The sequence below is a fragment of the Zalophus californianus genome, chromosome 6, assembly GCF_009762305.2.
Source record: "Zalophus californianus isolate mZalCal1 chromosome 6, mZalCal1.pri.v2, whole genome shotgun sequence".
Classification (NCBI taxonomy): Eukaryota; Metazoa; Chordata; class Mammalia; order Carnivora; family Otariidae; genus Zalophus; species Zalophus californianus.
This window is the reverse complement of record NC_045600.1, coordinates 85189252-85213735: the sequence shown is the minus strand read 5'-3', so window position 1 is coordinate 85213735 and position 24484 is coordinate 85189252. Positions and strand designations below refer to the sequence as shown.

Sequence of the window (24484 nt, the reverse complement as noted above, 5' to 3'; positions counted from 1 at the left end):
TGGGGTGGCAATCCTTATATCAGACAAACTAGATTTTAAAACAAAGACTGTAATAAGAGATGAGGAAGGACACTATATCCTACTTAAAGGGTCTATCCAACAAGAAGATCTAACAATTGTAAATATCTATGCCCCGAACATGGGAGCGGCCAATTATATAAGCCAATTAATAACAAAAGCAAAGAAACACATTGACAACAATACAATAATAGTGGGGGATTTTAACACCCCCCCTGACTGAAATGGACAGATCATCTAAGCAAAAGATCAACAAGGAAATAAAGATGTTAAATGACACACTGGACCAAATGGACTTCACAGACATATTCAGAACATTCCATCCCAAAGCAACGGAATACACATTCTTCTCTAGTGCCCATGGAACATTCTCCAGAATTGATCACATCCTAGGTCACAAATCAGGTCTCAATCGGTACCAAAAGATTGGGATCATTCCCTGCATATTTTCAGACCACAATGCTTTGAAACTAGAACTCAACCACAAGAGGAAAGTCGGAAAGAACTCAAATACATGGAGGCTAAAGAGCATCCTACTAAAGAATGAATGGGTCAACCAAGAAATTAAAGAAGAATTAAAAAAATTCATGGAAACCAATGAAAATGAAAACACAACTGTTCAAAATCTTTGGGATACAGCAAAGGCAGTCCTGAGAGGAAAGTATATAGCAATACAAGCCTTTCTCAAGAAACAAGAAAGGTCTCAAATACACAACCTAACCCTACATCTAAAGGAGCTGGAGAAAGAACAGCAAAGAAAGCCTAAACCCAGCAGGAGAAGAGAAATCATAAAGATCAGAGCAGAAATCAATGAACTAGAAACCAAAAGAACAGTAGAACAGATCAACGAAACTAGGAGCTGGTTCTTTGAAAGAATTAACAAGATTGATAAACCCCTGGCCAGACTGATCAAAAAGAAAAGAGAAATGACCCAAATCAACAAAATCATGAATGAAAGAGGAGAGATCACAAGCAACACCAAAGAAATACAAACAATTATAAGAACATATTATGAGCAACTCTATGCCAGCAAATTAGATAACCTGGAAGAAATGGGTGCATTCCTAGAGATGTATCAACTACCAAAATTGAACCAGGAAGAAATAGAAAACCTGAACAGACCTATAACCACTAAGGAAATTGAAACAGTCATCAAAAATCTCCCAAGAAACAAAAGCCCAGGGCCAGATGGCTTCCCAGGGGAATTCTATCAGACATTTCAAGAAGAATTAATACCTATTCTCCTGAAACTGTTCCAAAAAATAGAAATGGAAGGGAAACTTCCAAACTCATTTTATGAGGCCAGCATTACCTTGATCCCAAAACCAGACAAAGACCCCATCAAAAAAGAGAATTACAGACCAATATCCTTGATGAACATGGATGCAAAAATTCTCACCAAAATACTAGCCAATAGGATCCAACAGTACATTAAAAGGATTATTCACCACGACCAAGTGGGATTTATTCCTGGGCTGCAAGGCTGGTTCAACATCCGCAAATCAATCAACGTGATACAATACATTAACAAAAGAAAGAACAAGAATCATATGATCCTCTCAATAGATGCAGAAAAAGCATTTGACAAAGTACAACATCCTTTCTTGATCAAAACTCTTCAGAGTATAGGGATAGAGGGTACATACCTCAATATCATAAAAGCCATCTACGAAAAACCTACAGCGAATATCATTCTCAATGGGGAAAGGCTGAGAGCTTTTCCCCTAAGGTCAGGAACGCGGCAGGGATGTCCACTCTCACCACTGCTATTCAACATAGTATTAGAAGTCCTAGCCACAGCAATCAGACAACAAAAAGAAATCAAAGGCATCCAAATCGGCAAAGAGGAAGTCAAACTCTCACTCTTTGCAGATGATATGATACTGTATGTGGAAAACCCAAAAGACTCCACCCCAAAACTGCTAGAACTCATACAGGAATTCAGTAAAGTAGCAGGATATAAAATCAATGCACAGAAATCAGTGGCATTCCTATACACCAACAACAAGACAGAAGAGAGACAAATCAAGGAGTCTATCCCATTTACAATTGCACCCAAAACCATTAGATACCTAGGAATAAATCTAACCAAAGAGGCAAAGGATCTGTACTCAGAAAACTATAAAATACTCAGGAAAGAAATTGAAGAAGACACAAAGAAATGGAAAAACGTTCCATGCTCATGGATTGGGAGAATCAACATTGTGAAGATGTCAATGCTACCTAGAGCAATCTACACATTCAATGCAATCCCCATCAAAATACCATCCACTTTTTTCAAAGAAATGGAACAAATAATCCTAAAATTTGTATGGAACCAGAAGAGACCCAGAATAGCCAGAGGAATACTGAAAAAGAAAAGCAAAGCTGGTGGCATCACAATTCCGGACTTCCAGCTCTATTACAAAGCTGTCATCATCAAGACAGTATGGTACTGGCACAAAAACAGACACATAGATCAATGGAACAGAATTGAGAGCCCAGAAATGGACCCTCAACTCTATGGTCAACTTATTTTTGACAAAGCAGGAAAGAATGTCCAATGGCAAAAAGACAGTCTCTTCAACAAATGGTGTTGGGAAAATTGGACAGCCACATGCAGAAGAATGAAACTGGACCATTTCCTTACACCACACACAAAAATAGACTCCAAATGGTTGAAAGACTTAAACGTGAGACAGGAGTCCATCCAAATCCTAAAGGAGAACACAGGTAGCAACCTTTTCGACCTTAGCCGCAGCAACTTCTTCCTAGAAACATCGCCAAAGGCACGGGAAGCCAGGGCAAAAATGAACTATTGGGATTTCATCAAGATAAAAAGCTTCTGCACAGCAAAAGAAACAGTCCACAAAACCAAAAGACAACCGACAGAATGGGAGAAAATATTTGCAAATGACGTATCAGATAAAGGGCTAGTATCCAAAATCTATAAAGAACTTATCAAACTCAACACTCAAAGAACAAATAATCCAATCAAGAAATGGGCAGAAGACATGAACAGACATTTCTCCAAAGAAGACATCCAAATGGCCAACAGGCACATGAAAAAGTGCTCAACATCGCTTGGCATCAGGGAAATCCAAATCAAAACCTCAATGAGATACCACCTCACACCCGTCAGAATGGCTAAAATTAACAAGTCAGGGAACGACAGATGTTGGCGGGGATGTGGAGAAAGGGGAACCCTCCTACACTGTTGGTGGGAATGCAAGCTGGTGCAACCCCTCTGGAAAACAGTATGGAGGTTCCTCAAACAGTTGAAATTAGAGCTACCGTTCGATCCAGCAATTGCACTACTGGGTATTTACCACAAAGATACAAATGTAGGGACCCGAAGGGGTACATGTACCCCAATGTTTATAGCAGCAATGTCCACCATAGCCAAACTGTGGAAAGAGCCAAGATGCCCATCGACAGATGAATGGATAAAGAAGATGTGGTATATATACACAATGGAATATTATGCAGCCATCAAAAGGAATGAGATCTTGCCATTTGCAACGACGTGGATGGAACTGGAGGGTGTTATGCTGAGTGAAATAAGTCAATCAGAGAAAGACATGTATCACATGACCTCACTGATATGAGGAATTCTTAATCTCAGGAAAGAAACTGAGTGTTACTGGAGTGGTTGGGGGGTGGGAGGGATGGGGTGGCTGGGTGATGGACATTGGGGAGGGTATGTGCTACGGTGAGCGCTGTGAATTGTGCAAGACTGTTGAATCACAGATCTGTACTTCTGAAACAAATAATGCAACATATTTTAAGAAAAAAGAAAAAGAAGAAGATAACAGGAGAGGAAGAAAAGGGGAGTATGTCAGAGGGGGAGACGAACCATGAGAGATGATGGACTCTGAAAAACAAACTGAGGGTTCTAGAGGGGAGGGGGGTAGGGGGATGGGTTAGCCTGGTGATGGGTATTGAGGAGGGCACGTTCTGCATGGAGCACTGGGTGTTATGAACAAACAATGAATCATGGAACACTGCACCAAAAACTAATGATGTAATATATGGTGATTAACATAACAATAAAAAATTAAAAAAAAAAAAAGAAAAAAAAAAAAGAAAAAAGAAAAAAAAAAAAAGATTCTCTCTCTCTCTCCCTCTCCCTTTGTCCTTCTCTCTCTCTCTAAAATATACAATGAGGTAGTACCTCATATTGTCAGTGGAGATTTTCTACAACTAACCTTACAACTTTCAGCTTAAATCTCTTTGGTGGCTTCTCATTGCCCCAGAATAATATCTCAACTCCTCTGCATGGCATACAATGACTTCTACATTCGGGCCTTAACTATCTCTCTAAAATTATCTTTTACTGCTTCCAACTTCACATTCTCATTTCCAAACTACCCACAGTTCGCCAAATGTGCCTTGCTTCTATTTCTCACCCCCATGAATCTGGATGTGTTCCACTTATAACTGTGTACTCATCTTTATGACAAATACCTACTCTTCCTACAGGACCCAACTCAAGCATCTCTTTTCTCAGAGCCCTTCCTAACTCTCCCTAGGAAATGAACTGCTCCTCCTTTGTTGCTTTCACAGCAACTCTGTGTAGTGCTTGAACTGTACTTTTGTTTATATGCCCCCCTCTCTAGACCAAGAGCTTTGTGAAAGCAGGACACACTATTCATCTTCGTATTTCGGCTTCTAGCACAGTTCTTTGAACACAGGGTAAATATTTACTGAATAAATAAAATGACCTCAATCCTCCTTCTAACATCCCTTTCTCTTGTCTGGCCTGGTAATTCATCAGAAGCATGAATCTGATAGTCGACATGAGGAGTGATAAGACTCTGACCAAGAGCCTCCTTACAAATATGGCTCGTCTTTCAGGAGACCTGCAATTTTTTCTAAGAGCCTCTTCTGTATTTTACACAGGGAATTGCAGAGGAAGCTGACTAGAGGCCACGATGACCAGCCTCTCTGGCTATGTATTGACTTGGGTGATCAGGCTCTGGTGGCAGTAGATAAATCGCAGAATACCACAACAAATAGGGTGGGAAGCTTGGACTCAGGGGTTACGAGGCATGGTTAGTCAGAGGATGCTGCAAAGGATACTAGCAGTTCCTGAAGATAAAGGTTCACAGCTATAATAAGACTGGCATGGGTTAGGGCGAATAGACCAGATGGGCTTACAACCAGCCAATTTTGTTTTGATCTTGTGTCATTTCAGAGAACTGAATGTCTTCATTTACCACTAAATGAAAGAGAAATTAAGTATGCTTTTACTGTTCCCAAAAAAGAGGCACTATAGATATCTTTAGAATTTGGGAAAGTAGGAATTCACATATTATATAAGATAAAATCCATATAGTCACAGGAATACAGGACAGCTTTTTTTCTTTTAAGTGTTACTTACAAAAATTAAAACTAGAGGCCTTTTCATCTATATAAATATATATATGGATTCCAACTCTGATAATTCATGTGCCCTCATTAATATGATTTTATAGCAAAATGGCATTGATTAGATTTTAAACTCACATTTAGCTTACACATTTGCAATAAAATCCTTTTGAGAGAATCAGAATCCCTGTCCCAGAGAGGAAAATATAAGACATTATTCTCCAACTCCTCTGCCCCAGAGATGACCACCAAAGGCCTGACAACCAGTTTATATAACAGAGGGTACTGACTGCATTATTTCAGGAATCCTTCCTTTTCCTTTCTACAAGTTCCTGCCTTTCTTCTCAACCAGAATCATTGTTTCAACTGGGCAACACTCATCACTGAATCAGAGTCACACAATTCAGCAATCTTTTTACTTACCTCAGACAGAATTACAGACTGTTAAAAACAAAAGGGAACTTTAAAAATTTCTCTTTTAAAAAATATGAGTGCTTAGTGTGTGCCAGGCACTTTGCATGAATTACCTTGTTTAATCCTCACAACCCTATGAGATAGGTAATACCTATTAACCCTGTTTTATAGGTAAGTGAAATGAGCCGAAGTTACTGAACATTAGGTTACTGCCAAGCAGTCTATGGCCAGTAAGTGATAGAGCAGGACACAAATTCTTGACCTCTACACCATTAATCACAATTAATAGTGTACAATTCCAATTAATTCATATTAATGGATAATATTTATTAAGTGCTTGCTGTGTGCCAAGCACCTTCTCTGATTTAACTCTTTTATTTTTAAATAAGAAAAATGAAGCCCAAAAATTTTAGTTGATTGCCTCCATGTGACTAAGGAAGTTAGAAGCAAAATGGCAAAAATATCTGAAATGATACTTTATGTTTTTACCACTGGAATTGGAACTCTGGTCCAACTCAAACTGATGTAACTCAGGTCTCCTAAAACTCAGGCAAAACATATTTTCTCTTATACCAATCTGCCTAGATTGGTCCCTGTGTATATTTTCTCCCTTGTTTGAGCTAGTTACCTGGCCCTCACTTGAATAATTCCAATGATAAGAAATTCATAACATCTTGAGACTTATTTCATATCAATTACCAATGGATTCACTCAAAACCTGACATGACTTCTGACCTCTGGAGGTGTCCATTCCCTGGGAACAGCAGCCTACCTGTTGCTGCACATGGCCCGTGTACTGTTCAATGAACTCGGTGAAGCGAATATAGTCTGTGCCCAGCCGGCAGAGTCGATTCAGGACGCTGGTTTCACTGGGATGGAGAAATGGGAAGTCCTGTGACACCTGCAGGAAGAGTAACAGGCTAAAAACACTGATGCCTGCATATATTTGAGGTGCTTCAAATGCTTCATACTATGAATCACTTCCCTTCTCCAGATGCCCATTTAAGTTTGGTAAATTCCAAACTGCTACAAAGGTGTTGCTCCCCATCCCTGACCTAATTAGTTGTTTATTGAAATAGGTGGTAACACATGGTAACGAATTCAAACACTACCAAATGTTGTACATTAAAAACAAGTCAACCTCCCCACAGGTGGCTACTATTACTTGTTTCTTAGGCCATCTTCCAGGGATGGCCTGTAAAGATATGAAGTTTTTGACCTGATTTCAACAAAGTCTCTTTAGCAATACTGCTCAAACCGGGATCTGCAGACTCCAGGGGTTTCTCAGACATATTCTTAAGATTTACAAATTCTCCATAAAATTTTAAATTTTATTTTCATTTCAATTAAAATGTAAAATTAATGTAACATACTATAATCTATAAAAGCACCTTATAACTGACATAAATGTAGTGTCCATATTTTCATTTGTATTTGCTATTTCATTTCATTGGGTATTATTTTAATTGAAATGAAGGCCAAATAATAACCTACTATGCTATATAAAGGTTTCACAGCAGTTCAAGTAGAACACAGTAGAAGGAGAATGTGCTCATTCAACCACATTTTTTTTTATATTGTGGTAAAATATACATAACATAAAAGTTACCATTTTGGCCATCTTTAAAAGTACAGTTCTGTGGCATTAAGTGCATTCACACTGTTGGGCATCCATCACCAACATCCACCTCCAGAATTTTTTTATCTTCCCAAAGTGAAACCCTGTATTCATTAAACATTAACTTCCCATTCCTCCCTGCCTCCAGCCCCTGGCGACCACCCTTCTCTTTCTTGTCTCTATAATTTTGACCATTCTAAGTACTTCAAATAAGTGTAAATACAGTATTTGTCTTTTGATGACTGGCTTTTTCACTTAGTATAGTGTCTCCAAGGTTAATCCATGTTGTAGCATGTATCATTTGAATTTCCTTCCTTTTTAAGACTGAAAAATATTCCATTGTATGTTTGTGCAGCATTTTGTTTATTCAATTCATCTGCCAAGGGACGCTTGAATTACTTCTACCTTTTGGCTATAGCAAATAATACTGCTATGAACGCGGGTATACAAATATCTGTTCATGTCTCTTCTTTAACTTTTTTTGGGTGAAATACCTAGAAGTGAAATTGCGGATCATTTGGTAGTTCTATGTTTAATTTTTTTGAGGAGTCACCATATTATTTTCCACAGGGGCTGCACCATTTTCAGTTCCCACCAGTAATGCACAAGGGTTCTAATTTCTCCACGACCTCACCTACACTTGTTATTTTGTTTTTTTTATCTAATGGGTATAAAATGGTATCTCATTGTGCTTTTGATCTGCATTTCCCTAATAATCAGCCATATTAATAATCTTTTCATTTACTTATTGGCCACTGTATGTCTTCTTTGGAGGATCAACCGTCTTCTAACGAACACCTACTTATCCCAGGCACTGTGTTAATATCCCGAGATTAAATAGTGAACAAAATCAGATGTAGTTACTATCCCCAAGGAACTTAGCATATTACATATTTATATCATGAGTACTGTATTTTGTGGATGCCAACTTTACATGACAGTAAATGCAGTAATAAATAGGCAAAGAAGAATTTTTCTGTTACTGAATCCACAATGTTTAGGAATTTAATTTAATTCCATTTAATGCAGATTTTAATGACACAATGCTAACCATATCTTCAAGTATAATAACTTAAGAGGTAACACGACACAGTGCCTAAGAATGTGTCTTTGGGCGGCCAGCCCAATTACTCTGTTAGTGCAGTGTCTCCCTTCAACTGGAGCTGTAGCCCCAGGAAAGCCTTGCCTGTGCCTTTGGAAAAAAAAAAAAAAGAAAGAACTCATACTTGGAGTCAGATTGCCAGGTCTGAATCCCTGAGTTGCCTCTTACTTGCATGAAATCTTAGACAAATTATAATACCTCTCTGTGCCTCAGTTTCCGTATCTAGAAAGTGGAGATGGTAATTGTGGGGATTAAATGTTAACACATGTAAAGCCATGCACATTGCAAGTGCTCAATACATGAAAGCAATTTTTTATTATTAGGACAGCTCTACCCAGTTATCAAGTGATATTCCCACTAAAATTGGAATTTTGAGCAGTGCTTTGTTGGCAGAGTTTTATAAAAGTTCAAGGTCTAGTTATTCTGAAACAGCAAACAATACCTTGAAGTTATTGATACCATTTGGTACAACCTACTTATATAAACAGGCATTCTTTACTACAGACTTACTGAAGTCAAAATCGAGATCTGTAGCAGTCTCAGTGTTGGAGATTTAGTTTCAGCAAAACAATAGTATATGTCACATTAAATCACCGGTTCTCAATCAGAGGCCATTTTGCCCCATTTGTGTCTGGAGATATTTTTGATTGCCACAATTCAGGGGGTATTACTGACATCTAGTGGGTAGAGGCCATGGATGCTGCTAAACATCCTATAAGGCACAAGCAGGACACACCCCCACAACAAAGAATTATCCATCCAGTCTACAATGTCAGTAGTGCCAAGGTTGAGAAACCATACATTAATGTTATTTTGAATTTAGCCATTTGGTAGTTTTGTTTACTTTGTAACAAATATTTGGTTTTATAGTTTTTTAAGAGCAATATGCTTGAGTTTATACTTAGGTGAATGTGTACATGTATTCGATATTATAATGATTTTTATCAATATTAGGCATTCATAACAATTTTCCGTTTATTTGTGAAAAACACTGCTCTGCAGAAAGTATGCAGTATTTTCTGTTTTTAGTAGTCTTTTTTCCTTCCATAAATATCTGAACGTCTACTATATGGCAGAAACTGTGCTGGCTACATTGATGAAGAAAACCACTACAGTCTTTGCCCCTGTGGGTAAACTATGAGGGAGAAAGACTATTAACAGTTAGCAAAAACAAATAATATGAACTGTGCTAAGTCCTATAAGGGAAATAAACAAGCTGTGATAGAGAATAATGGCATATGGTGAGGATACCTAAAGAGATGGTCAGAGAAAATTTTTTCTGAGGTGACTTTAAAGCTGAGACCTTAAGAAGTCAAGCTTCCACAAATACTTCCTAAGCATTTTCTTCCTATATACCTGCCATTGTGCTAGTTTTATAGGGGAAAATAACGAGAGGAATCTGATTTATAGGTTTTATATAATAAGAATGTCATTTTTCTGCTCTTCCACAGCCTATACCGCCAATCCTTATAGAATAGGCATGACTTTTTAAGTTTTCACTTAAATTCCAGTTAGTTAACATAATGTAACACTAGTTTCACAGATGTATAATACAATGATTCAACACTTCCATACAACACCCAGTGGCCATCACAATAACTGCACTCCTTAACCTCCATCACCTATTTCACCCATTCCCCCACACCCCTTCCCTCTGGTAACCATCCGTTTGTTCTTTATAATTAAGAATCTGTTGCTTGGTTTGGAATTGGCATGACTTTGTGATCAGACAGAGCTAGATTCAAATCTTGCCATTACCAGGACTAGTCACCATAAATTTCTCTGAGCTTCAGTTTGCTCTTTTGTCAACTGGGGCTAACAATACCTAGGTTACTAAGTTATTGAGAGGACTGGATAATACTACTGAAAGCAGAAGTAGAAAAGAATGGTTCAAATACTGGAGCCAAGCGGACCTGGGGTTCAAGACGAAGCTCACTAATTACTAGCTACCAGATACAGGGAGTTAATCTGTGAAATGGAGATGGGTAATTGTGAAGATTAAAAGAGATAATGCATACAGTACCTAGCCCTTCCTCCTCATACATTCCTGGTTACATGAAAATCGCCTTCCAAATTCTAGTGCAGAAATTTCCTGGGAAAGGAGTAATGAGGGAAACACTCCATTTTTCAGTCAACAAAACTGGCCGACCCCATATAGTGCGTTAAGCGCTACGTATTTGGACTAGCTTTCAAAGCTCTTTAAAGCAGTGAAGCATGAAAATGGGTGAAAGCGCCTTTTTCACTTTTACATCCAGTTCCCCAGCAACTCTCGCTTAGACACCTCAACCTTAGGCCGCGGCGCGTGCTCCCTCCTCCGGGGTCTGCCTCCTGTTTGCCGGCCCTGGCCCAGCCCTCTCAAGGTGAGGTATAGGGCGCAGACGCCCCTCAGGCACTTCCCGAGTTATGAGCCCAGGGACTCACCCCACGAACACCGCAGCCCCTGCAAGCCCCGCCCTTCGACCCCGCAGACTCCTCCCCCGGACACTGGCGCGGGCCCGCCTATTCTGCGCTCCCGAGTTCCCGCGCTCTGAGCTGGACCGTACCTGGAGGCCACTCCGCTTGTTCCATGTGAAAATGGACCCTGGGTACCCGCTCAGAGCCAAGAGCAGTTCGTGGATCATTCCCACAGCGGGCCGCGAGTCCCTATATCCGTCGCCCCCTCCTCCAACGCCCCTCCAGGGGACCGCGGAGGCGAATGCTGCCTTCTCGACAAGCGCACAGGCCCCTGGGACAGGCGGTTCGTCCTGAATCCCAAGTAGCAAGACAAATTCTGTTGGAAGAGCAGAGGGGAAATATTACGGGAGAGGCGCCCCACGTCCCGGAAGTGTGCCAGGCTCCGCTGGGCCCACTCGGTCGCTCCTGCAGAGGCTCTGCTGGAGGAGTCACCGTAGTTGCCCTTGCGCATGCGCTCTCAGTGCCCTAGTCGCCCGCTAGGACTTCCGGTTTGAGAGCTGGAATGCGAGGCTGGAGAGCCGGGGCCCGGGCCCGACCCTAAGAGGGTGAGGCTGGCCCGGGGGCAGAGATGCGAGTGGGTTGAGGGGCAGCCCCGAGAAGGAGACGCTCCCAGGGGTGGCCGGAAGGTGCTCTCAGGGCGCCTTAGCCCAGTCGGAGGCCTCTGGAGGAACCGTACGACGGCCCCGAGAGTGACCTGGCCAGAGGGACCGAAGACAAAGAGGCCGGAATCCCGCACCCGCCGCTCCTTGAGCCGAGTCCCGCTCCCGCGAACCCCGCAGCACCCGGAGCCTCTGGCCAGCAACCGAACTCGTCCTCAGGAGACCCATTACTACTGCCCCCCTCGGACTCCCTCTCTCCACCAACTCAGTGTGACTCCCCACGCCCACCGGCCCTCGCTTCAGGAACCAAAACCAATCCTCCCAATGCGCGAGGTTTCCTGTCAGTAGTGCCCGAATAGTTGCTGTGAGCGGTTACTTACGCTGTGAGGGAAAACAAAGATCCAGTATTCAGTACTTGATTTTTGTCCCGGGTGGGAATTGGTAGCTGTGTAGTCTGAGGGGGCGGGGAGGATGTAAAGGGCCTCCGGAACGACTGCGGAGGTACTGGGGGAGATCGGCAGCGACCCGCTTGCCTTCAGCAGGATGGTGACTTGCCTTTAGAGCCTCTCAAGCTCCAGGTCTCCCCTATGGTTCGAACTCACTATGCAACATTGGTCAGGGGAGCTAAATGGGGTCAGGTTTGGGGGGAGGTGGAAGAAGGGCAGACAATACTTTATTCTTTGCTGCTTCCCTGGGCTCCTTGGAAGTCACCCAGAAATGGTAGCTTTTGAAAGGTCTCTCCATGCTGTTTTGGCTTGCTGTCCTTAAGCTGGTGCTACCTCAGATGGCCACGTGGAGTATATGGGAAGTCAGGCCAGCTCTTGGCAAGACTTTAAGACATATGAGTGTATTTCTTCTGATAGTGCCATCTCTCTCTACCCTAGGAGGAAACTCTTCTTACAGTTGAGAGACTCATCTGCAGGTGATTCTCCAAGGACATGGGAAAATAGGTGTAAGCCCTCGAACCCTTAAGTGGAGGGGAGCTGCTTTCTGCTGTGAATGATGGCCAAACCCACTCTGAGAGGGAATGGCACTAACTCTGAGACGTTCCGACAGCGCTTCAGGAGATTTCACTACCAGGAGGTAGCTGGGCCCCGGGAGGCTTTCAGCCAACTCTGGGAACTTTGCTGTCGTTGGCTAAGGCCGGAGGTGCGCACCAAGGAGCAGATTGTAGAATTGTTGGTGCTAGAGCAGTTCCTGACCATCTTACCTGGGGAGATCCAGAATTGGGTACAGGAGCAATGTCCAGAAAGTGGAGAGGAGGCAGTGGCTCTGGTGGAAGATTTAGAAAGAGAGCCTGGAAGACCTGGACATTCGGTGAGAAGGGAGGGGGAATTCAGAACTGTGTGACTGGGAAGGGGCAAGGATAAAGGGCCAAGGTATATACAGGTTTAAAGACGGGCACAATCTCCTTTGGTGATGCTTATACTTCTGGTCCCAGAACAGGTAACTTTTTCAGATAGAGCTTATCTGGAAATGCTACCTAGGTGTACCTTTGCTACCCTGTCATAATGAGTTATTCATAGTTTTACAGTTTTTTACTTAAGAGGGAAGAAAGGGGAATTATTTTTTAGCTTGTAGGTGGGTTTACTCTCTTGAGTAAACCTTCTTTCTGGAGTTCCAGCTGCTCTAAGCTAATGGAATAAGAAAGACCCTTGTTCACTGTTAAACCTCCTCCCCTGCCAAACCTAGCCAAGTCCCAAAAGGATAACCTCTTTTGGGGTATTAAATAATCTCCTCTGGGAATGCCCCTCATTATAACCTTGCAGTGACAATTAATGGGGGTTGTTTCTAGGTCACAGTCTCTGTGAAGGGGCAGGAAGTGCGCTTGGAGAAGATGACACCCCTGAAATCATCACGAGAGTTATTAAGTGTTCGGCAGGAGTCAGTGGAACCCCAGCCCAGGGGTGTAACCAAGAAAGAGAGGGCAAGGAGCCCAGACCTGGGACCACAGGAGCAGATGAACCCAAAGGAGAAGCTCAGACCTTTTCAAAGGAGCGGTGAGGAGTAGATTCATTTGGGAAGATAGGATGCCATTCTAAATTGGGAAGTAGGGTTGGGAATAGTGAGTGGGAAAGGGATTTCAGGAAATGAGTTGAAATTGTAGAGTATGCAGTTGTTGGAGACCTCCTGAAGGTTATGTAGTTTAGCCTCTGGTGTAGTATTCTTATATTTCTTCTTTTGACAAGTCTGCCAGAGGATGGCTTCCTAGTTTTTATCAGAATTGGAACTATTTTATTTCCTCTTGGTAATGATGATATTAGGTGTTTTCTAGATAAAAATTCTTTTGTATACATGAAGGCACAGCCACCTTTCAGTCATTTTTCTTCTCCAAATTAAACTGTATTGTTTCTTTTAAGCTCTTCCCCAGAAGCTCCATTCTTTAGACCTACTAAGTTTTTGTTCCTCCCCTTTGGAAATGAAGTCTTCCAAATAGTAATCGTGGAGAACTAAATTATATTATTCCAGGGTCTGGTAGGTAGAGGCAGAGTAGGAATTTTACTTCAGAATTTCATTACATTTTCTTTCAGTAGAGCTCAACTAATTATTTGGTGATTGTTTACTTGGTAACTCCCAGGACTCTTACCGCTTTCCCCATTGTCTTTGTGCCTAGTGCTTATTGTACTTGATTTTGTAGAACTTGTTTTTCTTCTTTATACTCCGTTGAACTCCATATTATGTTTGGGGTTTTTTGATAATTTCTTTAACTTGTTGAGGTTGTTTTCAATTTTGATCTTATCATCCAAGAAGCTAGCCTTCTCAGCCATTTGTAATGGTCTCTGTTTAGTAATCCAGATGCAATTCCTCAACCCCAAACAGAAACTTGCAGAATTAATCAGTTTTTGAACACCTACCATGTATTCCAATGCCTTGCAAGGTACTCTGCAATAAGTAAAGGTGCCTGTTCTCAAAGAGCTTAGGGTGTGATTGGAAGCAAATATGTGCTGAACTAAACTGTACTGGAACCATGCCGAACAATGACTGTTACTCAATTTGTGTGAGTACAATAGGGGTTTGGCAGAGTGAGAGATGAGGGAGGGCAGTAGGGAAGGCTTCATAGCGTGGCTTTGGCAAATATAACTTCTCATAGAACGGGTTAAATTTGAATAGGAGGGACTTAAAGGGACAGAGTGATGAATAATAGTATGCTGTGTTCTAGAGAGGAGTCTGATATGAATGAACAGTGCATGGTAGGCACTCAGGTTAAGGTTCAGCAGTATAGTGTTTAAGCTGAGGAAGCAAGAGCCTGGAGTTAGGTAGGACAGTTACTGCTACATTTATCTGGCTGTGAGAGGATAAGGGGTCTAGACTTGGATGGTGGCACAAGGAACAGAGCAAGACATACTATGGGAAAAACTTTTAGAACTTGGTGACAGTGTGAAGGAAACGGATGAGTTGAAGTTTCCCCCCCATTCTCTTACCCCCTGAAATCACTCTGAGTTTAATTCTCTAGCTCCTAGTGGAGAACTTATAGGAGATAGGAGGTGACTGTTTCCAGCAGTATCAAGACCTCCTATAAGACTGTTCCTAGCAGTGCCAAGACCTATTAAGTGGTGAGGAGGGCTAGGGAGCAACATGGAACAGAAGTATTTGCTCTGAATACACAAACAGAACCTTTTCCTCTCTTGTCACCCTACTCGAAAATATTCTTTTTTTGAGGTTTTATGTATTTTCCCCACTTTCTCCAACCCATTGAACTTTCTGAAAACACTTCCTTAGACACTTTTATAAGCCTCTTGGATTCTAAAACAGGCAGGTCTGAACTGAGAGGTATTTTTATGATCAATCCAAATTATGATATCCTTTGTTTGCTTCCCTGCAAGCAGGATTTCCATTTCCTAAATCCGGTGTGGTCTCCAGGTTGGAGCAAGGAGAGCCATGGATCCCTGATCTGGGCTCCAAGGAGAAGGAACTCCCAAGAGGCAGTCACACAGGAGATAGACAAATGCATGCTGATCTGTTATCACCCAAGAGAGAGAGAAGAAGCTGGGTGGACCAGGATCACTGGGGCTTTGAGGATGAGAAGGTAGCAGGTGTGCACTGGGGCTACGAAGAGACCAGAACTCTCCTTGCAATTCTCAGTCAGACTGAGTTTTATGAGGCTCTCCGAAACTGTCATCGAAACAGCCAAGTGTATGGGGCTGTGGCTGAGCGGCTCCGGGAGTATGGCTTCCTTCGGACCCTGGAACAGTGTCGGACCAAGTTCAAGGGTCTCCAGAAGAGCTATAGGAAAGTCAAGAGTGGTCAACCACCTGAGACCTGCCCCTTCTTTGAAGAGATGGAGGCCCTGATGAGTGCCCAGGTCATTGCGTTGCCCAGTAATGGCTTGGAAGAGGCAGCCTCTCACTCTGGCCTGGTAGGCAGCGATGCCGAGACTGAGGAGCCAGGGCAAGGGGACTGGCAGCATGAGGAAGTGGAAGAAGCTATGGCTGAAGAGTCTGACAGTGATGAAATGGGCCAGGAAGCCACCCCCCAAGACCCTGACAACTCAACTGCACCTGTTCTTTTTCGAAGCCCAAGTGGTAAGCATTTCTCTTTGGGGTTCATGGATTAGAGTAGTTATGAGACTGCATGTGCAGTCAGGAAGTTTAATGTTGCCTGTCAGCTTTGTTACTTAAATAGAGAACAAAGAGGCACTTCTCAGTTCTATGTGTATTTAATTCTCTTTTGTGGTAAAATTAGATAATAGTAAGGAGGGAGTCATTTTATATATTTTAAAGAAGTACAATCAGAAAATTCTAGAGAGCTCTTTAAAAGAATACTGTTCCATTTCTTTAAAATATTTTTTTCCTGACTATAAAATCACTGCTGAGAAAAACCTGGCACTATACTATGTTTAAGGAAAGTGTTTATTGAGCACCTTATACAAACTGGTGCTTCATCTTTTATCTCAGTGTCAGTTTGTGTTCCTTTTCACTTAGCATAGCATAGTGAAGGACTGCCCAAATTTGGAGAAACATTTTCTAAGACTCCTCTAGATTTGCAACAAACATAGTTAAGAAATCTTGTTTAGCACTTTGTTGAAAAATTATTTGCCCATGGAACTGTTTTTAGGTATTATTTATTACTGTTGATAGAATTTGTATAATCATGTTGTTACGGAAAGAACACCAAAATATTGAGTCGGGACTGTCTTGACCACTAATCACCTGGGTGACCATGGATAGTCATCTGACCATTTCAAAGCTGTTTCCTCACCTGTAAAATGGGACATGGCAGCAGGACTACATCTCTAAAGATGCAGTTTCACTGTGAACAGTGATCTTTTCCTTTTGTTTTTTTATTATTTGTGTGTTGTACTTCCAATTCTGTTCTAGGCTTCTTGTCTTCCTATCTTCTACTTTTTCCTTTCTCAATACCTGTTTTCTTTCAGGTATTGAGGTTTTCTTTCATTCTGTTTTTTTGTCACTGGAATAAATGCAGGTAAACCAGACATGGCACATATGCTAGCTGCTGTTATTTTCATTATCTGTTCATCTTTTTCCACTGCTTTTTCTCTGTCTTCTGATTCTTTCCCCAACTCCTTTACCTGCAGTGAGTGGAGGATGATGGAAGCAGCATCATCTCCAGCTGGCTGGCAAGTGCGAGGAAGACTCTGAATCTCCTTTCCCTCGACCTTGGGGACTTTCAAGGAGCAGAGTCTGTAATCATTGAAGTACTGCCCACGGGAGACCTGCAGCACTAGTACAGATGCAGGCCAGGAGATACTGTTCTGCTTCCTTCCTCTTTCTGGCTTCCACCAGTCCTTCACTCCTAAGGATAAGGTGCATGACTATCAGGTCCTTATCTTGTACCCTTCAGGTCTTTGCTATTACTGGGTTTGCTTTTTTGAGATTGTAGCAAATGAAGAAGGGCCATAATAGGGATTGGGCGACTGTGATTCTGAAAGAGACTGTTCCTTGCAGGCTTGAGTCATTCTTTAGAAAACTTAATTCATAAGGAAGTAGAGCTGGTGGAAAAAGAGTGATCAGAGAAGTCAGGGATGACTCATGACAGTGATTGACTGGGTCTTATTCCCCTGACCAGTTATTTTCTAGTTAGGATCAGAATTCCAGAGAAACTACTAAAAGAATGGGGAAATGCATCCTGTACTCTTGACTCAGTGTATGTAATGACTGTTTCAGTGATCTGGTGGAAAGCCGCCTTTTTTTTTTTTTTTTTTTAATGGTTAAAGAGAACATAGGAATCAAGGTCTCTGTGAAATTGCTATGGGATATAGAGAAGCAAAACATTCTATAATGAGTTTGTATAGATTCTGGAAACATGAAGTATTTTTACTTTTTCACCTAGAAGCCCAAGCTTAGGTGGTTTCTCATCATGCACTTGATAGGACTGAGGAATTGAGGCTGTAAAGCCCTGGATTAAGTGGTGCTGAAATTTCTCTTCTGGCGGCAGGTGTACACTGGGGCTATGAAGAAACAAAGACTTACCTTGCAATTCTTAGTGAGACTCAGTTCTATGAAGCCCTCCGGAATTGTCACCGCAACAGCCAGTTGTATGGAGCAGTGGCTGAGCGCTTATGGGAATATGGATTCTTAAGGACACCAGAGCAGTGTCGGACCAAATTTAAAAGCCTACAAACCAGCTACAGGAAAGTCAAGAACGGCCAAGCACCAGAGACCTGTCCCTTCTTTGCAGAGATGGATGCTTTGGTGAGTGCCAGGGTTGTTGCCCCGCCCAGTGACAGCCGGGAAGAAGAGACAGCCTCTTGTCCCATCCAGGAGACCAGTGAGACCGAAGCTGAGAAGCAAGCTGAGGCGGCAGAAGAGACCATAGAAGAAGATTCTGAAGATGATGAAGAGGATACTGAGGTACCCCTGGGGGTTGTCATGACCCGTGCTCCAGTCTTATTCCAGAGCCCCAGTGGTAAGATCCTTTTACTTTTTGAGGTTTAAGTAGCAAAGGGGAGGCAGTGGGATTTAGGAGAAAAATCAGCAATCTGAAGACCAGGAGACTGGTCTCTACACCCAGCTCTCATGGATTCTTCTTGTGACCATCTTCTCTCTTCTCTATGTTTCCTTTCATTAAAGCAGCTCACAGAGGGGATATAAATTATTCACCTGACTTGCCTTCTCATACTATAGCATCAGTCTGATGGGTACAGACTTTATAAATTTGCTCTCATCTACGTCTCAGGCAGTTTACCTAGCAGGGAGTATGAACGTTAACATCTCCCAAGTAGTATGTTGTATACCCATAGTGGGATGAAGTTGATTTTATTTTATTTTATTTTAAAGATTATTTATTTGAGAGAGAGAATGAGAGATAGAGAGCACGAGAGGGAAGAGGGTCAGAGGGAGAAGCAGACTCCCTGCTGAGCAGGGAGCCCGATGTGGGACTCGATCCCGGGACTCCAGGATCATGACCTGAGCCGAAGGCAGTCGCTTAACCAGCTGAGCCACCCAGGCGCCCGGGATGAAGTTGATTTTAAAAGTTCATTCTTGTTAAACGTTTTTTCCTCTACTTCCAACTTGTATACCTGTTGTATGTCTGCTTTATTCACATCTATGAAAACCTGATAACCTCTTTCTTCAGCCACAGCTGGACAAAAGTCTGAGATTTCTTAGGGAATGGACCCTTTGAATCTTAGCTGTTGTGTAAGAAAAAGAAATACTTCACTATGGCTTCCCTGATTTGGGGAAGAATAATTCTGATTTTGGAGTCATACATGTATCTGAATCTGAACTCTGTTGTCCATTAGCCAGCTGAGTGACTCAGAGCAAGTTATTTAACCCTGTAAGTTTGCTTACATATTAAGACGTACCTCATTGAGGTTGATGTAAATGAGGTAATGTGGTGAAGCATCTAGCACAGTGCTTAGGCACATAGTAAGTATTTAATAAGTAATAGTTTTCTTTTTGAAAAGTTCTTTAGATCTGCATTCTTCAAGGGTGTTCCACGGCGCATCAGTTCCATGGAGGTGTTAATATGTTCCACTAAAAAATGGCTTCTAGGTTTAAGAAATGCTAAATTACCCTCCTCGGAGGCTCACAATACATACTCACATATTTAAGGTTCTGAGATTTCACTGAATCTAACAAATCTCTATTTCATGGGGCATCTTACAAGACTGGGCTTCTGGATAGAAACACTGTCTTTAGGGGGCCATAAATAGGCTGACGCTCAGTATTCCTTTGTTCTCAGATTTAGTCCAGGGAATTTGGGATCCAGAATGTCTGACACATCTGAAAATTCTGCGAATTCAAAGTCAATTTGCAAACTGATAATCTGCCAAGTATCTGCAAATTCACATAGCCTGGGCCTGGGGAGCCTGGTATTTGGCTCTTAGAAGAAATAGCTTAGCTTGAGTATTAGAGTAGTGCTTTGGGAACATTTAATGATTATTTTTCCATGGAAAAGAGAATGTCTTAGGGAGATACTTTCTAAAATTTATCTCTCAGAAGGCCTTCTGTTCTTTGAAAGACACCAAATATTTTCCTACCCTGTTTTTATTCTCAACATATATTGGAATTTGAGAGGAGGGGGACTCATATAGCTCTTTTTGGATATAGAAGTTTCTCAGAGTTTTCCTGGGTATTCCTGGGCCTACCTTAAATCTGGTAGGTTTTCCTTGTTATACTGAGAGAGTTTTCTGAAGATCACGGGTATCAAGGAAGAGTTAAAAGAATGTATTAATGAGCCCCTATAACAGATGAGAAGCACGTCATAGGTTACTAAGTAGAGGAGTAAAAACATTGGAATTCTAATTGATAGTAGTCATTTGGGATCTAGTGCTCCCTAATTTTTATCTTTAATCATCTAATGTGATACTTCCCTTACCCCCAGCACATAATACTGAGGAAATGGATAACCTTTAAAATTCTATTATCAGGTTTTGAGGCTGGATTTCATAATGAAGAGAATCTAAAACGAGATATTTCTGAAGAAGTACAACTACATAGAACATTACTTGCAAGGTCTGAAAGGAAAGTTTCCCGGCATCTTACTCAGGGTAAAGGTGGTGAGAGTGAATGTAGATCAGGACAACAGTGGGAAAAGACCCCAGGGGAGAGAAGAGGAAAACCAACACCCCCCGAGAGGAGTCTAGGTAAAGTTCTAAATCATCAGAGACCTTACTTGGGAGAGAGACCCTGTAAATATCTCAGATACAGCAAAAGCTTTGGTCCCAACTCCCACCTCATGCATCAGATATCTCATCAAGTGGAAAATCCATATAAATGTGCTGACTGTGGGAAAAGCTTCAGTCGGAGTGCACGCCTCATTAGACACCGGAGAATCCACACTGGAGAGAAACCTTATAAGTGTCTTGACTGTGGGAAAAGTTTCCGTGATAGTTCAAACTTCATCACCCACAGGAGAATCCACACAGGAGAAAAACCGTATCAATGTGGTGAGTGTGGAAAACGCTTCAATCAGAGCTCAAGCCTTATAATTCACCAGAGAACCCACACAGGAGAAAAGCCCTATCAATGTGAAGAGTGTGGAAAAAGCTTCAACAATAGTTCTCATTTCAGTGCACATCGGAGGATACACACAGGAGAGAGACCCCATGTGTGTCCTGACTGTGGAAAGAGTTTCAGTAAGAGTTCTGACTTACGTGCACATCATAGGACCCACACAGGAGAGAAACCCTATGGGTGTCATGACTGTGGCAAGTGCTTCAGTAAAAGTTCCGCTCTTAATAAGCACCGAGAGATCCATACACGAGAAAAACTTCTGTCACAGTCAGCACCTAAGTAAGCCCCTGAGAATTTAAAGAAAAGATAAATGCATTGAAATTGTTTGAAAAAGTCTTCTAATAGTGATGGTCTCCTATTCCCTGCCCAACTAGCTTAGGAAACACTCTTAGATTTACCCCACTCTGTTCCCATGTTTTTCCTGGATCTATCAATTCCTAAGGTAGTCATCTTAAGAATGACAGGAAGATTTCAGTCCCTCTCCTTGCCTTCATTGGAAATGACAGGTAACATTTTTACCACTCAGTGCCTATGTTGTTCCCTTAATAGAGAGGATGCAGTAGTAGATCCCATGTATTTATTTATCCTGTTATTCAGCTGCATTTCAACTGGAAAAACCTATCACAGCAGCATTTCAGGGAGTTGTGAGACTTTTCTGAGTGGGTCTAGCTCTTTATGCAAGAAAGTGGCATTTCCTGTTCACATAAGCCTGTGCTCAGAATGACATTTTCATGCACACTCTTCATTTACCTTAAAGGAGAGTTTAATATCCATCTTGGTTCTGACCTATGAATCATCTTATCAAAAGCGTAGGTGTTCTATATGGGGAAACTGTAAACCTTATATAAATATTGAGGTGTGAACCCTGGATTTCTTTATTTTTTCTAACCCCTAGAAGATCTGGAATAGAATAATACATTTAGAGCATCTAGTTTGATTTTTTTTTTTCCTTCTGTTCCGTCTCAATCTGAATTTCATCTGTCCCTTCTGGTCCAGTAGTGCAAAGAGCAAGCCAGATGGATATGCTGATATGAGAGAAGGCAGTTAGAGCTGCCAATAGGGGATTTTCTGCATTCCACACGCTCCAAACACCTAGTTTAGTGTTATACAGCACCCCATGGGCGCTCAATACTAACCTGCACTGAGCAGAAACCACTGCCATGTACCCATGGATTAGGAAACAGACCACTCTGTGCCAACTCTTTACCCTAATAGCAAGGAGGACAGATTATCTTTGGTCACTGGAGTTGCCAATACTCGCACACATGCATGTGCACATACTCAACTGTATAGATCCATTTTTAAAAGTTCTTCAAACACAAGTGTAATTCTGATCTGTATAATCAAATAGTACTGAATTAATTGCCCATCTATTCATAGTAGTATGATGAGCCCTATACAGCACAAGGTAAACAGACCCTGTCCTTGTTCTTACAGTCTAAAACAGATGACACTGACATGGACAAATAATAAATGCACATGTAGAGCTGCAGCAGTTTTAGAGAAATCTAGAAATCTAGTAACATTTTGCATAAATGTTAAGGTCTAATGCATTATAGTTTTCTATAAGAAAAATGTGGGAGGTATTTTCTTTTTATTCAGGAAGGCTTCATGAAACAGCAAGTGTTCAAAGGAAGGAAAGTTACCAGGTAAATTAGGGTGGGATGAACTCTCCAAAACTAATCACAAAACTAAGTGCTGAGTGGGTGAGAAATGGGAAAATTCGAGAGCAAGGTGTTTTATGCAGATGGAGCCCAGGGCAAAAGACAGACTGTAAGGAAAGTTAGACAAAGCTTGGAGCAGCACAAAATCTGAGGAATAGTATGATCTAGGCTATGCACAAGGCAGAGAACTGCCTTAACTGGAACATGGAGTGCCAGAGGCAGATCAGGAGGTGGTGGTCCCCATCCACCTATAATAAATCAGATACTGTGCTGTACTTTTTGATGAAAGAGCCAGCTCATACTGGGGAAGAATGAGCAGTTTAGGAGTCTAGCTCCTATGGGAGACAAAGGTCAGAAATTAATATCTTGAGAAGATACTTCAGTGGGCAGGTCTGAGGAAGGAGGAATGTGAACAGATGGCCAAGGCCTGGGATAAGTAGCTGTTTCATATTCACATTTAATCAGTCCTGTGGCTGGAATGAGATATCAAAGAGGAGTGGGGATACAGAATATTCTGTAATTCATAGCTTGCTGTGTTAGATGAGAGGTTGATTAGGGTTCTTGTGTTGAGGGATCCTACTACAAAGAATCTCCTAATGTTTATTAGGAGGAGATCGTGTCTCAATTATGTGGCCTAAGCAGACAGGAAGATAGAAGAAACATTAGTCTAAAGCAGTGCCTCAGGATCTGAGATGGTTTAGTAAGTATGTTTTTAAATGTGTGTTTTTTGATATGAGAGATTACTGTCTTTAGTATATTTATGGAAAGTTGTGTGTAAAAAGCACTGGTTGGGGTATCAGCAGATATGAATTCTGGTTCCAGATGTCTTGTGTGTAAGTCAACCTGTTTCCATCTCCCTTTCTGTAAAGCAGAATAATGTTTACACCTTAATCTGCCTCTCAGGGATACCATGTTAATAAAAATTATGTCTATAAAGTACCCAGTGTTTCTTCAGGTGGTTTTTCCCCCTCCCCAAATATACATGTGCAAATTATTAAGTTGTTGCTGCTAGGAAAAGATAAATTTTTATCTGCTTTTTTGGCTCCCTGTGTGGCCTTACTTGAAGTATGCCTGTTTGAATCTTTATTTTCTAGACTGAGAAACAAATTAGGATGTGGTAAAAGAGAAATTAGAATGAAAATCCTTCCGTGGTGTCTGTATCTGTATCCATTAGGACAGTGGCATTAGGACCTGTCATAACTGGGCATGGAGAGTAAGTCTTACTTTAAAAGACCCAGGACCAGTCTCCTCTCCCCCCACCAACCTCCAGATGAAGAGAATGTACATAAGGAATAGGGCAAAGGCAAACTCTCTTACTGGGGAAAGCCCATTTCTTAGACTAGCTTAACAAGCCATTTTCTGCTACCCAGTCTGCCATTGTGGAGGATGGAAGAAGCAAGAAATAGTCTTCAAACATTCTAAGAGAAACCAAGGCCACTGTAGGTGGAGCAAGAGGATCTGTGCACCCTACCATTTTAATACTCATAAGACCTCTGTGGGGACAGACTGAGTGACATGTATAGCAAAGGAAGCAGGGATGTATTAGGAGGAGCTGGACAATCATCTCCTCAACACTTTTTTCCTAATGCTGTTACTTATTCTTCATTTTCCCCACACTATCATTTCTTTTTAAGATTTGTTTTAGAGAGAGAAAGTGTGCATGTGGGAGTAGGGAAGAGGGGCAGAGGGAGAAGGAGAGGATTTCAAGCAGACTCCCTGCTAAGTGCAGAGCCAGATGCAGCCCTCCAAGTGGAGGCTCGATCCCAGGACCCTGAGCTCATGACCTGAGCCAAAACCAAGAGTTAAACACTTAACTAACTGAACCATTCAGGCGCCCCACCTTTTTT

At 41.7% G+C, this 24484-nt stretch overlaps 3 protein-coding genes across 18 annotated transcripts in view; 1 reads left to right on the top strand and 2 right to left on the bottom strand.

Moving 5' to 3' along the window:
• Positions 1-11265, bottom strand: part of TUBGCP4 (tubulin gamma complex associated protein 4) — a 50408-nt gene extending 39143 nt beyond the window's left edge. For all 3 annotated transcript variants that reach the window (XR_003515879.1, XR_003515878.2, XM_027571767.2), the window contains exons 1-2: positions 11045-11265; positions 6554-6682 (exon numbers count right to left, since the gene is read on the bottom strand). Coding sequence is in view for 1 of the 3 variants with exons in the window: in XM_027571767.2 (XP_027427568.1) it covers positions 6554-6682; positions 11045-11122 (207 nt within the window). In the remaining 2 variants the exon portion in view is untranslated. The remainder of the gene's footprint in view (positions 1-6553; positions 6683-11044) is intronic.
• Positions 11148-24484, bottom strand: part of ADAL (adenosine deaminase like) — a 37830-nt gene continuing 24493 nt past the window's right edge. For 7 of the 8 annotated variants that reach the window (XM_027571768.2, XM_027571771.2, XM_027571773.2 and 4 more), the window contains one exon: positions 21130-21260. The gene's annotated coding sequence lies outside the window, so the exon portion shown is untranslated. Of the gene's footprint in view, positions 11272-21129; positions 21261-24484 lie in introns of those variants that run through there. The other variant, XM_027571769.2, reaches the window with a different exon arrangement.
• ZSCAN29 (zinc finger and SCAN domain containing 29) lies at positions 11423-24328 on the top strand. Of its 7 annotated transcripts, none has more exons than XM_027571763.2 (6): positions 11423-11894; positions 12439-12871; positions 13350-13554; positions 15382-16077; positions 17951-18421; positions 20388-24327. In XM_027571763.2, exons 2-6 carry the CDS (start codon positions 12554-12556, stop codon positions 21254-21256), a joined length of 2559 nt encoding a protein of 852 aa, XP_027427564.1. In that variant the 5' UTR covers positions 11423-11894; positions 12439-12553; the 3' UTR covers positions 21257-24327. The 7 variants fall into 7 exon arrangements, with proteins under 7 accessions (XP_027427564.1, XP_027427561.1, XP_027427563.1 ...); XM_027571760.2 differs by having other exon boundaries at positions 11423-11918; XM_027571762.2 differs by having other exon boundaries at positions 11423-11937.